The sequence below is a fragment of the Astatotilapia calliptera genome, chromosome 7 (assembly GCF_964374335.1).
Source record: "Astatotilapia calliptera chromosome 7, fAstCal68.1, whole genome shotgun sequence".
Lineage (NCBI taxonomy): Eukaryota > Metazoa > Chordata > Actinopteri > Cichliformes > Cichlidae > Astatotilapia > Astatotilapia calliptera.
The window spans coordinates 32084733-32100103 of NC_137428.1; the positions used below are offsets into that span (position 1 = coordinate 32084733).

Below are 15371 nucleotides of genomic sequence, written 5' to 3' on the forward strand. Positions count from 1 at the left end.
ACGAGTGTGTATTTTTGCTTCTTCCCATCTTTCCTCCCATGTCACAAAAACTCTTTTATTGAAGAGAGAAATTCAGTCACAGGCAACAAAATTTGTCGATTTTATAATTCAAATGTGTTGCCTGGTGACCCCTGATCTTTCCCCAGTATGACACTTCAGCCTTTGCAGGCTCTATTTCGAATGTTGTGAAAATGTGAACACACAGTTACAGAGACGACACTGACCCCTGGCTGTAATTGGAAGATGCTGAGCTTAAGCTAGTGCCTAAACAATCAAGAACCAAATGTTAAATGAACAAATAGATAATAAGGAAAAGAACAAAACAATGTTCAAATATCTTTATGTAAAAATTTATTATAACTAAAAAGAAAACAGTATAATAGACTTCAATTCAAATTAAATCACCAATTGATAATTGTTCAGATTAACATGTGACATTTCACCTGAGAAAAAACATGCAGTAAAGATTAGTATAATAATCCAGTTGTTTCAGTTCAGCTGGTGGAAAGTTCAACATTTTAAAATAAACAGAAAACAATGTAGGACAGAAACCAAGAATGTCACATTTTTCTGTCTCTTTTAACTAATTTCAGGTTAATATTAACATATTTTTAACAGATCAAACAAAGCCTTTTTACCAAACCAACATTGGCTCAATTAAGACCTTTAAATCAATCATACCATATGATTCTTAATTTTAAAAAAAATAAATTTGAAATGTTTTGAGCAATAATTCCCCAGGCTTTCTGATGCTCTTTCAAAGTTTTTCTTTGCTTTTTCACCCATTCAGTCCTGTCCTTGTGCCTGACAATTTTCAGACGAATATTTTTGTTCATTTTGTTTGCCAGTTAACACTGACCAATGATTTTTTTTTAAAAATAAACCTAACTGAATGAACCTGGACAAATGGTGGACTAAAGAAGTGACAGGTCAACCAACTATCTACGACACATACCTGAAAATCCTGAACTTAAGAAATAAGGGAGAAAACCCACCAAAGACCTGACCTCAGGCTCTTCAGGTGATCCATCCACTGTTCACTAAAGGTTAATCAGAAATGATCTCAGTGTAAGATTGGCTCTCAAGCAGCCTTTGTTAAGAAAGGAAAACAGGTGGGAAAAGGCTAATCTATGCCAAACTACTCAATTTAGTAAGTGACAACAGGTTTTATGGATTAATGAATCCAAATGAAATCAGTATCAGTATCACTAAATGTCATCAATATGCACAGTGGAATCAGTAAAGAGGTCTACAGCCATCTGTAAAACACAGTAGATGCTCTGTGATGGTTTGAGGATAGATTTTAACCAGTGCCAGTGGGAACCTTTGACAATTTATGTAATTATGAACATAGAAAAGTACCGTCACATTTTGAGCCACCATTTCCAGTATGAAAATGATGTGAAACACACTGTCAGAGTATCAAAAACAACAACAACAACAAAACCAATCATAGATTGGAGCACAGACCTAGACAGTGTGAGATCATCTTGATGGAGAAGAAGAGCTTTGAATGTCCAGATTGGAGAACTATTCCTGAAGATGACTTAACTACAAGAAGGCTTGGTTAAGAGAGCTAAGGCAATGCTGAAGAATAAAGGTGGTCATACAGATATTGACTTTCAAGCTTGTTAGAAGTGTACAAACCCTTTGCTGTATAGAGTGTATTTCCATGTATTTGTGTTTAAGTTTAAAAAAAAACTGTTGCACCTTGTCGCGGCCTTTTACGTTCCAAACACCAAAAAAGTCCAAGAAAAGGCCGTGGGTGGCAACGGGAGGTTTGTTTTAGAACGCACTTCTGACTCCATTGCTTAAAAATCATATGCCGTTTATTTCGTGGAAAATTATAAACAAAAATCAGCCAAATAACTTCTTAAAACTTAAAATTAAACGAAAGTTAACTTAATTTGCTTTAACAACTTCAAAAGTGGTCAAAAAATCATTTTCTAACACACCTAGTTCCCATTTTGAGGATTGATGCAAGATTTTTGCACAGTACTGTAAAACACCATGATTTTTTTATACTGACTCGGTTTTAAGTGTAAAAGTTTGACCTGGAAAGCAGAATTTACCCTGTGTATCCTCTCATGACTGTTGATTCAGCTTCAGAATTATGATATATATATATATGAAGTGCTTCAGTCCCTGCAAACTTCCAGGCTATGGGCTCTGTGACTCTGACTCCTCAGTAATAGTGCGATAGTGCTGTGGCTGATTTTGAACCATGGGAGAATCTCTGTGGTCAAACAGAGCTAGTCTTCTCATGTGTCCTTTCAGCAGGAATTTTTGAGACATTACCAGAGCACCGTAGCCCTGAGAGTGTGAGAAAGCATAGCCTGACCGCCTGGTGATGCGCTTTTTCAGTGTGCGACGAGGAGCAGGTGCTGGCAATGCCTCTTTTCGCGCCTTAGCTCTCACCTAGAAAGAAACAAGTTAGATGACTTTAATATTTATTTAGTTTTTTGCACAACATTACATCAGTTCACATCGTTATTTACGGTCCACCAACTCCTACACATAAGATGCCTAAAAGACAAGATGGCTTTAATGTCTATCTAATATTTTTCTCACCTCGTCATTGATGGTAGGACGAAGCTGTATGAGAATGAAACGAAATGCTACCACAGGCAGGACACAGAGGAGCGAACTCAGGAATATGGTGAGCCATACGTTAGGCTGGTTCAAAGAGTTTCTTGCTGTGCCTGGAATCCAAACAAATATTGGACCAGCAATTAAAAACAAAGTAAAAGAATTGTTGTAAGTTACAGCATTATAATGTGCATATGTAAGCGATAAACACTAAATCCACAAAAAAATGGAATACGTGGAAACGCTGACCTATTTACACTGTATCAATCAGCCAAATAACTTGATATGGTTTAATTTCTCAAAAATCAAGTGGACCACAGCAAGCAGCCTCCATGGCAGATCTACTTACCAGTGAAGGGGAAAGCAGACGTGAAGATCAAAAACATGCCGCTGCTGTACATGGTGAAAGTGATGGCAAAGTAGACCGCAATACTTGCCCACACAAATAATTGGTTTATTGCTGTCCAGTAATAGGTGTCAAGAAACAGCTGAAAAAAATGATTGTTTTTAAATGTGTTCAGTGACTGAGATGAGTATAATTTTATACTGTGGTATGGGATACATACATATATAAATTAAAAAGGCAATCCCACAAATATATGTTTACACATCTAAAAAGCTGTTCACTGATTTGTAGTGCAAAATATTACAGAAACAGAGGACGAACAGTGTTGCGACGTCGCTGTCATTTTCTTTTATTCCAAGGCTAATATGTCATTGCCAAGCGTGCTATAATGCTTCTGACAACAAGAGTTGTATTTCTTACCTGTGCAAACACCACTATAAGCAGGCAGGTCTGTGCCAGTAAAGCAAACGACTGATAGTCGGCAATGTCTTTTCCGTCATCTCTGACTGTGTCATGCATGGAAGCCCAGGGAATAAAGAAGAGGATCAAGGAACTGTAGCAGCTGTGCATCACACACCTCACAAAAGCTTTCTTATTGAAGTATTGGTTCTTCTGGCCTGGAGTGTAGAGCTGAGGGTGCTGTAAACTCCAGCGATCATTTACATCCTGCAGAAAACAGGGTTTAAAGGAAGAGATGAGAAAGCCTGGTTTATGCAGGCACTGGGATATGACATTAAAAAAACTAACTAAACATTGTGAATAATTTTCTGCTGCATATGTCACACAGTGGAAATTTGTGTTTGTTTAATGGTTTATGTTGTTTTGATCATAGTGTGTATTGGTGCATAGAGTACTGAGTTTATTTGAATGGTTTTATTCTGATATTTATATTGCATGTTTTAGTGTTGTTGCACGATATCCTTTTAATCCAGTGTGGACTAGGCGGACAATAGTAGGCACTTGTTGAAGTGTGGGCGTGCCCTGAGGCGGGATATTAGCCACCAAACAAACTTGTTAGAGGAGAGGGTGAGCTCAGAGAGGAGGAAGGAAGAAACACATGCAAGCCAGCGCCTGCCTGATCGTGGGGTGCGACGGGACATTAGCGACGGACCAGCCAGCGTAACACAGCGACCCAGTCCCAACAGCAAGAAGAACGATATTGGGAGGCAACGTGTGTAATCGACAGCAGGGCAGAGGTGCACCTCAGTGTGTGAGAAATGTTGAATAATTTTTTTGAAATAGTGTATATTTATGAATAAATGGTGTATTTAGGACCTGCTTAGTCTCTGGGCCCTGAGCGCTGATTCACTTGCTCCCCTCGTCCTTGTATGTGAAAGAAATTTAAGGTGGGATATTTAGACTTACCAGTCTATGCTGGCTACACATACCTGTTCAAAGAGGCTCAAGCCAAGGACAGGAAGAGCTGTGTAAATTGTGTTGTAGAAGGTGATGAACCACTCGTCATACACAGTCTGTAGATAACCAGAATATGCATGAATGTAGCATTAAAGAAATTATATGAATTTACTTATATACATTTGTCCTGGAATTGTTGGTGAGGAACTGGTTTTCAGTCTGAGATAGAGATAAATCATTAAAAAAAGATCTCCCAGCACAAAAACTACAACAGTGTTTAGATAAATAATTAACACACCATGACTGACTACAGAGTTTTGCTTTTTGCTTGTGAAAAGTTTAGTTTCAGCTCTACGTTTATTTATTTAAAATTCTCTCTATTTCTTTGTTTTTGTGTTGTTTTGGGTAAGTTTATATTATATGCAAATGGAAAACTTCTAAGGCTGAAAAGAAAGCCAATGCAACAAAGGGCCAAAAACTGTAGATCCTTGAAGCTGGGTCAAAAAAGTAAATTCCCATAGTGTACCTTATTAAAATGCATTACAGCATGGTGTTTACAGCCTGCATCCTCCTTCATGGCAACCATTCAGGATAGCCTGAGTTGTGATAATAATCACCCATTTAAATTATAGTCGGATAAATGATTTGCTGTGTCTGTGCAATGCAGCTATACAGTCCATGAATGCAGCTTGCTAAACAAGATGCTAGCATAAACCGATAACTGAGCACTCTAACCTGTCCAAAACAGGGCTTCAGCAGCCAATCAGCAACTGACCGGTATATCCATGTTTTTCTGCAGTCTGGCTGTCTGGCCTTTTTGTTATTTTGCTCATTTTTCTTCCTTACTATATTTCCTTCTGTTTTCTCAAACTGCATATAAACATTTACATTTCACTATACATTTACAATGCATATGTCTCACCTGTGCTGAGAAACCACAAAAGAAGGCGTACCAGAAATGCATAAGGGTAAAAGTGAAGTTCTTGTAAAAGAAATATCCAAGGAACTTGCACATGCGGATGTAGGACCAGCGACCATGCACCAGCAGGAGGCGCTGAAGGTAACGGAACTGGGCAAAGGAAAAGTCGCTGGACAGCACTGCCTGCATGCCTTCCTGTCCACTGATACCTACACCAATATGAGCAGCTGACACACAGAAAAGGAAGAAATAAAACGGCCAGGATCAATAACAGTAGCTACATATTTCCCAGCTGGTTAGTTGTAGCAAAAATACAGTTACCCTTTATCATGCTGACATCATTGGCTCCATCCCCAATAGCAAGAGTGACAGCCTGCTTGTATTTCTTGACCAGCTGAACCACTTGGGCCTTTTGCAAAGGAGTGACCCTGCAGCAAATCACTGTCTGACACATGCATGCTGTCCTCAGCAGCTCCAACCTCAAGTTCTTCTCCAGTGCAAAAGCCTGATGATGAAGAGAAGAAGGGATTACAGTAGTGCAATGAGGTCATCTGCCAAGCCTCCCTGGCACAACCTTATCACCTCAAAATGGACACCAAAAAGAAAGTCTCTTAAGGCAGGTAAATTTGAATAATCATTGTAGTATAAAAATATTAAATTCCAAAGTGTATATGTTTAATGCCAGTTACATTTAAATTAACATTCTGGAAATTTCTCATTTTAATCACTTAAAAAAAATTCTGTGAGTAGGTAGGTTTCAGATCTGGATGACTCGTTTTAATTACTTGCACACTTCAGAATTGGTGCAGTTTACTGCATTCTTAAACTACTGGTCTCAGAGCACACACACACACACACACACAAAACAGTGAATGTAACACGTTTGTCGTGCTGCGACTGGCTAAATCTGACTAAGGTTATACTACTGGCAAGCTGAAGTACCAAGTAGAAGTACCAGGATGAAGTAATTCTGAGCTTGTGTCATTCTAGCAGCAGCATCCTGTTTGTGGCTGACTTTACAGGACTACCCCCGCCACAACTCAGCCAGTGTATCACAACCTGTTCAGGATCAGGAGCATAACCAGACAATTTTTTGGCCAGCATTTTGTCCTGATATGTCTCCTATTAAACTTGCCTCTAACATGCTATTGGATGTGTTTATCAGAGGCAGCCACAACCGATGATCGCTGCTCAGCTGCAGGCTGCACTCATCCAGGCACGGAGAGCAATTTCTCAACAGAATCACATACTTGAGCGGTCCATGTGCAGACAGGTGGCAGCTTATATCACAACCAGAATAAGTCATACCTCAAGTTAAGCACCTTCTATACACATATAAAATCTATTTCAAACATAACATTGGGTGATTAATACATGGAAGCACAAGTGAGAAGGAACAACACAAGAAACAATTCTTGTGGCTTCAGCAGCTTCTTACCAAACTGTGCCCATTTATAATTAGGCCATATTCTCCATCCACCTTCTCATCCTGCACAGTCTCCATTTTCTCAACCCAAAACAGGCCTCCGCGGGATGTAGTCACAGATGGCTCCTCTGCTGCTTCTGGACACATTTTCCTTCGAGCATTCCTGAAAATATTTGGACAGAATAAACTATTTTAAATATATTTTAAAAAACCTTAAAGTCTTACAACTCTTAACCCATCTTCTTCTTTTTCTTCATTACTATTATTTTTATCCTAAGTCAGATTTTTATGTAACTTATTTTTTTTATGTTAGAATTAGCTTATGATAGTTAGTTAAAAAATAAGATGACAGTTTCTATTATTTTATGGGCTGTTTATTTGAAAGCACGGTAACAAAAAGCTTAAAATATGTGTCAGTTTGTTCATAATTAAATAAAGGTCATAACTTTCTTAGTTATTTTAAGTATGTTTAAATTTCTAATAGACTCACAGTAGCTCCTCTTTGACTCCTTCAGCAGTGTTTGCTGAAACAAAGAAGACATCCTTCATCTCCTCTCTTAGCATGTTACAGGAATAGCCAATGTTCTCTGCTGTCTCTGTTTCAAAAAAAAATCTCAGTCACTTTGGTGTAATACATGTTTCTAACTGTATATCATATGGCAGTATTATTTATCCATTTTGAAATGAGTGGTTTAAATAGATTACACAGTATGTTGACACTGACCTTGCTTATCTCCAGTTAACACCCAGATTTTGATGTCAGCTTTAGCCAGTTGCTCAATGGTCTGTGGCACACCGTCTTGCAACTTGTCCTCCACAGCTGTCGCTCCCAACAACTAAAGCCACAAATGTAGTTATCATTTAAACTGATGCTGCAGAAAGTAAAGCAATGAAGCCATCCTTTGCTTTTGTTGCAAATGATAGTTAAAGATGCACATTTAACTGTAACTCTAGTGGAAAATCAAGTATCATTTCTGCCAAAGTACTCACAGGCAATCAACCAGCAAACTGTGGTCGGTCTATCTAGCAACATGGCAAAGGTTTTTGGACTAACCATCATATCTTTCTCTATCTCTTCATAAAGTTCATCAAGTTTTTCTTCACGTTCCTCCATGGCGATGCTGGCCTCATGGTGGCGCTGTGTCCAATCTTTCATGTAGCTCTCATCTAAATCCTTGTAGGCCAAAGCCAGTGTACGGAGGCCATCACCTGCATACTCCTATTTTTGTTTGATAAATGAAATTAATTTAAAAAAAAAATACTTCTGACTTTAGCTTCAAGCTGCTGGTATAAGTTTTGGATCGCTCACATTGAGGTGATTTGTGGTCAGCTTCATCAGTTTGTTACAGGAGGGGTCTAATCTTTCCAAGATGATGGTGTCTGCACCTTTGCAGTATAGAGTCAACTTCCCCTCTGGGCCACGCACTGTAAATGACACGGAAAGTTACAATTATGTTATTCAGAAATGTATCACAGGTAGGTACTGAGCAGCTGGTCCTAGGTTATAAAATAAAAAGTTGAATGGAGAGACAATATTTTTAAATTATATTTTTAATTATAATATTATGTAAATAGATCTTTAACCTCCTAAGACCCGGACTCTTCCACGGCATGCATTTTTAATTTCTCTTTGATATTTGGGCTGATTGGGGCCTGATAAATGTAAAAACAACGAATTAGCAGATTTTTTTTTTTTACCTAATTTTAGTTTCTAAGAAAAATGAGAGCCACATATGAGGATATTCATTTAAAATTTCGATGGAACAGTAATAATAATAATAATGGATTGGATTTATATAGCGCTTATATAGTAGCAGTATAATGTCCTCGTAAGTGGATATCAGGCCCTTGTAGAGCAGAATTGAGTATTTTGGTTTAAGTAACCCAAAATGTGATGTCCACATATGTGGACGGCAGGTCCTAGGAGGTTAATCGGAAAATTAATAAAATATTAAAGAAAATTAATAAATATCTTCTCTGTGATAAAAAGAAACTTTAGAAATTAAACATCTTGCTGCCCCTTTATCTCACCTATCACTGACATCCTCTTCCTCACATTATTGAAGTCCAGAACAGCCAGAAGTTCGTAGATGACTTGTTTGCCCATCTCTATGACTGTGATGGTTTCTGGTGTGCGTGATCGGAACACAAATCCAAAGTTTCTTGCAGCAGTCACCAGAGCGCCTTCATCAGGTGACTGAGCCTGATAATTGAGCTCTCCTACAACATAAACATTATAAACGATAGTGGTAAGTGAAAATGTGAAAATTGTGCATTTGAGGACTATAAAAGTCAATTTGTTGGGTTTTGTTTTGTTTTTTTTATATGCCCTACACATATAATGGAGAAATTGTCCTTAAATAGTGATAGTGGCAATTAAAAAAAAAAAGAAAAACAGTCACTCTGTATTATTTAAGACTAGGTTCTATTAAAAAAAACAGTCAATTATCAGGACATTTGCTGCAAAGCAGTTCTGCTATCAACGGCTTTTAAAGAGTTTTATTAAATAAAAGATGTCTTTTAGGGGACCCCTCACCCTCTTTCTTTTCCTCAGGCATGACAGTGTGACACAGGGATAACAAGCGGAAGAACTCCTGAGTCTCAGGGTTTCCACTTCTCACCATCTCCACCAGACTGTGGTCATGAAAGCTGAACTTTGGATCAGCCAGATTGTTCCAGGAGAAGTCCACTCTCTCTGTCCTCTGCAAGAAAAGCCAAAACAACAAAGTTGGATCAATACTTTCTTTAAACAAAGTTCAAAAACAGAGTAATCATCTGTTTTCCTCTCACCTCTGTAATTTCCACTCTTTGTCCAGAGAAATCATAGAGGTCCCCTTAATAGAAGATAAATATACCTTAAAAATCACTTTTTCAACCAATGCTTGTTTCCGTTTGCCTCACTAATTTTTACTCAAGCAAAGCTGCTCACCGTAAGCTTTTCCATTAATGGAGCACTTGTTGAAAGTCATGATGTTCTGTGTCAGAGTGCCAGTCTTGTCACTGAAGATGTATTTAATCTGGCCTAGCTCCTCACTGAGTGTGGTGGTTCTTGCCTGAGCTGGAGTATCATTCTTAGGATAGTACATCTTCCTGTCCCAGTTTATGAAGAAGCTGTTTCCCAGACGAATGACTTCCATGCTAATATTGTAGCAAAAATTGGTCAGTTGGTCAAAACATGAAACAATTGTCAAGGTTTTCTGTGCTGAAACTTACCTGACGTAGAGAGAAATTGGTACCACTGTGTTAAGAATGATGACATAAGACCAGAAGGTGAGGAATGATGAGAGATGAGCATCAATGCCCGCTTCGCGAGGAAGAAACACAGTGAACAAAGAGCCCTCGCTTGCTTCCCAGAATGCATTTAAAATGGCCATAATGGCACACATAAATCCCAGGAAACCGAAGATCTGATAGAGTAAAGAGATCACAAATCTGCATGTGAGTAATTAATGTTTTTATGAACGTAATATATATTATGAGTCATCTTTAAAACAGTTAAAGGTACGTGTCTATAAACTCACACACAATACAAGGATATTCATCAGGTGATCAATGCTGGTCCGTTTGAATACTGACTTTCCGCTGTTCTGCATCAGCTTAGTGTCAGGACCTGTAGAGGTTCATGTTGTCATGTTGAGACACACTGGTGACAATACTGGTGTGACAGTTACAGTTTTTAGAAGTTTTACAGACTGTTTAGTAGTAGGAGAAAGTAGTAAAAGAAATACAGGGATTTTTTGCTTTTACACAACACACTGTAGTAGACTTTAGTACAAGGAAGAGACCCTCACCTCTATAATAGAAACTGTGAAACCTCTAACAAATGTGTGAATTTGGTTGAAGCTGATTCTCAGAAAGACTTTTTGTGAGTCCCGTAATAACCTGTACCTCAAAAAGAGATGTGCCAATTGATAGATGTACTCACAAATTATTTCTGGACAAAACAGTAACTGAGATGGCAGTTAGTGCGACACATTAAAGATAATTCTTCTATAGTCTGATTGGTTAGAAGGAAGATTCAGAGGTTAAATTCTTTCCAAATTAAATTCCTAATTTAGCTAATAAATTGTGCTAAAAACAACAACAACAGAAAATAGCATTTTATATAGGTCCACTACAACTGGTTTTACAATGCAGGTGAATATAAATAGTTAGGCTATTTCACTTTCAAAAGCTGGACACTTTAACAAGTCTAATGTGTAACACATGCACCCTTTGGATGCCCTCGCACACTTTACTCAAGAGGCCCATCCATCCTCTACTTTACTGTGTGTATTTACATTATTATCAGAGTAAATCATAAAGGTTAAATCCAAAAAGAATCTTGTCCATTGCAAACTGTACACAACTGCAGTACTACTAGCGAGCTAGCATACCTCCAAAAATTACCAAACCGAAGCACCACTCAGTGTTCCTGAGAGTGCAGCCTCTGAGCAGCATTTTGTCATTGTCCAAAGCATAGATGTCATCGTTCATTGTCAGGGTCCCTTTGAACTTATCCAGACGGTTGTTGGGAGGTTCACATCGCACTTCACCTGAGAAACAGAGGTGTCAGCAACAGATTTTGGATTAAAGTTCCCAGGTTTCAAGGGAATAAGCTCACATATAGCTCCACGTCCTTAAGTCTAGCTGTTTGCAGAAATTAAAAAAATACTCAAAATAAATACATTCACAGAATACAATTCAAATTCAATGTGTCAATCTTTTAAGTTCTCTAACATAATTTTTGGGTCATTTTGAATGTGATGGGAGCAACTTGCATGGGCCTCATAGGGCAGGAAAAAGTGTGACATACTAGCTAGGGCACCAATGGTTGGAAAGGCCCTTGCAAGCCTGGAATAAAATGTCTGCTTTAGTTTGAATTTCTTCCTTTTATTTCTGTTGTAATTCATTTGCCTGGTCAAAAAGATCCACCCCTTCTTCTTTACAGCACAGGTAATTATTAGTCTATGTACAGTAGGTTACTGTTAAAGGACATTGTGAGTGATAGCTTTCCTCATAAAAGTATATTTAGAGTATCAAGAAAGAAATAAAAGAATGAATAAGGAGAGTAGAGAAGTCAGCATTTATTTAAAAAAAGGTGAGCTGGTAAGCAAGATAAACTACACTCAAACTATTCCACTTTGAAGCCATGCAGTATGAGGTTTAGCATCCTGCTAAAATATGCAAAGCATATCATTTGAAAAAGACACAATCTGGATGGGATGTTGTTTTAAAACCTGGTTATACCTTTTATCCTCAGTGGTGCCTTTCCTGATGTGCAGCTGCCAATTTCCCATTCACTAATGTACCTCTATCCGACTTGATACAGTATGCAGTAATTGTATTTGCTGCTGAACAAGCACTCTCCTCTTTAATACAGAAGATGGGGCTTTATTTTTCAAACATAACTTGAAAATTCATTTGAATTTGGCCACAGAAAAAGCAATTTCTGAAAATGTTCCTGAGCTTGTGCAGTAATTTCATTGACAGAACCATGCCTGATTTTAATGCAGTGCTACTAATATTAGTAAATATTCATGAAATTGTAAAAAGTCTCAATTTAAAAATTTGATCTGTTTTTATTCTGTCTCGTGGGTATTTCTGAGGTGTGTTATAAGTTTGTTATATGACAAATCATAGTCATTGTTCTGTAAGTAATTGCATCTACGTGTCAGTAAATGTGTTTTTTTCCTGATCTTCTCATGGCAAAGCCTGCTATCTAGTGGAAGGTCCATTTCTCTGTGTCTCTGACAATTCCTGCATCTATTACTCTTGACAAGGCATAATGGGTAAGTGTGGTGAATTTGATTGATTGATCTCACTTATTAGTACCTTGTTCAGTGAAGGGATGACTTTCTTTTGTGTTTAAAAAGTTTGTTACATTACTAGTGTAAGCTAGCTGTTGGTGCTTTGTTTAGCCTGTTAGCATGAAACATACCAGCGTATGGTGTTAGCTGTATTTCTAGACATGTGATGCCAGTGTATTGTTGATGTTGAGATTGTGTAGTGGCTGTTTACTCACGACAACAATGTTGAATGTACCATTTGTGTATTTGTATGGAGACTAAATACACCGCACTCTATTTCTGTTATTACAGTTTTACAAAAGAATGAAAGAATTTACAAATGGCGCAAATCAGTAAAGCCCTGAAGAATGTGACACAGTCTCCTAAGTGTTCACTGAAGCCATTTAATGTTTAGCTTTCTGCACAAGTTGGATAGAGACATTCAGCTGAGGGCAGAAGAATTTTGTTGCATCATGATAATGCATATCATTGTATATTTTTGCACAGTGTCATCACTTTTTTGAAATTGGGATTTTATAGACATAGCCTCAAAAACATTATTTACAGGAATGTACTGTAAAAATTTCATTCAAGAGTATTTTTTCTGTTGTTTCTGTTTCTGTATCTTCTCACCATTAAAGGCAGCCAATGCCTCAATGTTGTCTTCCAACTCTCCGGTTGCAGTCAGAGCCTGTTTCACCTTCAGATTGGTTTCTCTGGGGGAGACCAAGAGGACATGAAAAAGGTAAGGGAAATGTAAGGCATTGTTAGAAATTAGCCATTATGCTAACATACACAGGTTTTTGCACAGTACTCCACACTCACCCATCTAATTCAGCTGTTTCCACATAAACTAAATTAAGGGGCTCACTGCTAGACAGCAACAGAAGGTCTGCCTAAGAAATGAAAGCAATAAGTACGGTCCAGTAGATTGAAGCTTTTGAATTTAATTGCTTTCACTTTCTTCAAATCTTTGCTATAGCCTCCCAAAACTTACTGTGACAAACTCATTATTCTCCAGTTTGACTATGTCCCCAACCTGAACATTCATCCATTTTTCATTTTTTAGTCTGTTGGGAAAAGGAACAAAGACATAAAATAGAAATGAATCCAAACACTGCATAATTCTTCACACAAAAGTTGTTCTTTTTTTCATTTGGGTTTCCAAAGACTTACTGGCCATCCATGAGGACGTCCACCTTTCGGTTATTCACTTGTCTGTCACATTTGTGTCTGTTCTGCTCAGTTGATACAAGAGAAAACATTGTTTGCTTACAAATCAGATTTTAGTTCCTTATTTTTTCTTTTCCCTAATATTGAGTGAGATTCTTTTTTAGTTAAATACGATTTCAATTCTGTTTCCAATTTTTATAATTTCTGCTTACTATGTCATCATTGGCATCCTTGACTGCCGATATTGACAGCACAAAAACCAAAGGGACGGCTGTGGTGAACCACGACAAAGAGGAGATTTGTGGGATTAACTGTGGGCACACACACACATACACTATTTTAGTACAATGATCATTTAGCTTGATCATCTGCAAGCTAAATAAACTTAAATTGCATTACTTATGGACATTTTATAATGTTTGCACAATAAGCAGAGATGGTTCTGTAGAGATACCTGAAGGATAAGAAGGAAGAGGAAGTAGGCATTAGCAAGTCTTCTGAACTGCTCAAATAAATTAAGCGGCAGGAAGGTGAAGATGCTGTATTTGGACGTCCTGATGGCATTGTTCTAAAGTAGAGGAAATTTCCAGATATCAGTCTCTGAGATGTATGTAATTTTCAAAACAAAATAACCCGAAAAAACCCAAAAAACCCCTCAAAGATACATTTGTGATTGACAGCATTTAAGTATGTCTGTAAATGTTGCAGTGAAGTAGCAATCTGTGCTTTCGATCTCAGTACGACTTTCAAACAGTCTCTTATATCCATGGTATTTAATGAATATTCATAATAAGATTTGTTTTTATACTTACAGCATAGCCATGAGATAAATTGAAAGATCTGTCATTAGCTCTTAAACGTCTCTCCTCTGTGAAAATAAAATATGGAGGGCGAGAGTTTACAATAAGTTAAAAGAGCGCTAAGAAAAAAAAAGTCTACTCTGAAAAAAATGTTTACTCCAATTCATACTTAAAACTTAAATTTACAAAAGTTTCAAAACCCAGTAGTCCAGGAATATTTTCAAATAAGAAAACCCTGATAAACATAACAGTTATTCAGCGCATAGCAGAAATTCTGCATGCATCAGAGCTTACCTTCGCTTTTCCCTTTTCCACGTACCCGGTTAAAGCGTGACACTACAGATCCCATCTTTATCTCAGTATTTCCATGTTTTACAACCTAGGGAAAGCATGCATGTGTTTTTATGACAGTGACCTATGTAGCTAGGCAAACAGTTGTTCCTTTGTGGCTTACATATATCGAAAAAGCAAGTGAAAGGAGAAACTTGCAAAAGCAAGAGGGAATCAGTTAATATATGGAAGGCCATGTTTAAGTAGAATTGTGATTCACTGTAAAAAAAAAAAAGAAAGAAAACCAACCTTAAAAGCTCTGACAGCTTAATAAAAGCTTAAAGTTTTACATGCAATATGTTCAATTCCTTATTTTTCTTTTTTTCTTTTGTTGATATATTGAGTAGCCACTGACTGATGACAGACACTATTCTTTCACCAAAACAGTGCTGATGATGGTAGTAAACAACTACTATCATCTACATACTATATCTATCTATCTATACTTTATTTATTACTACTAAATAGAACTATATAGATATAGGGTAAAAAGATTTGAAAATTAGACAGAGTAAATACAAAATGCAATTTTTAAAATGATGACCCTTCCCAGAAGTGGGCATCCTAGCAAAATTCCTTAGAGATTGCATGAAGCCACAGACAAATCCAGAAAAATACATTTAAGAACTGCAGGCCTGACCTGCTTCAGTTAAGATCAATGTTC

General features: G+C 37.5%; 1 protein-coding gene across 1 annotated transcript; it reads right to left on the reverse strand.

The window, feature by feature from the left end:
* Positions 1-334: 334 nt before the first annotated feature.
* On the reverse strand, positions 335-15111 carry LOC113025960 (phospholipid-transporting ATPase ID-like). The gene is made up of 27 exons (XM_026174264.2): positions 14672-15111; positions 14390-14445; positions 14032-14145; positions 13790-13888; positions 13581-13642; positions 13402-13474; positions 13230-13300; positions 13038-13120; positions 11013-11171; positions 10158-10246; positions 9850-10043; positions 9566-9774; positions 9427-9470; positions 9173-9338; positions 8668-8856; positions 7946-8061; positions 7691-7855; positions 7361-7472; positions 7127-7232; positions 6649-6799; positions 5532-5715; positions 5214-5437; positions 4324-4407; positions 3356-3601; positions 2939-3077; positions 2572-2702; positions 335-2418 (listed from the first exon to the last, which is right to left on the reverse strand). Exons 1-27 carry the CDS (start codon positions 14724-14726, stop codon positions 2161-2163), a joined length of 3579 nt encoding a protein of 1192 aa, XP_026030049.2. The 5' UTR covers positions 14727-15111; the 3' UTR covers positions 335-2160.
* Between the last annotated feature and the right edge of the window lie 260 nt (positions 15112-15371).

Bases quoted from the DNA above. Each gene is read 5' to 3' on its own strand.
- LOC113025960 (XM_026174264.2), bottom strand. From the start codon at position 14,726: ATGGGATCTGTAGTGTCACGCTTTAACCGGGTACGTGGAAAAGGGAAA. The intron at 13,889-14,031 runs GTATCTCTACAG...GTGTGCCCACAG, and splicing joins TCTTCCTTCTTATCCTTCAG to TTAATCCCACAAATCTCCTC. The intron at 7,473-7,690 runs GTTAGTCCAAAA...TTGTGGCTTTAG, and splicing joins AGATAGAGAAAGATATGATG to TTGTTGGGAGCGACAGCTGT.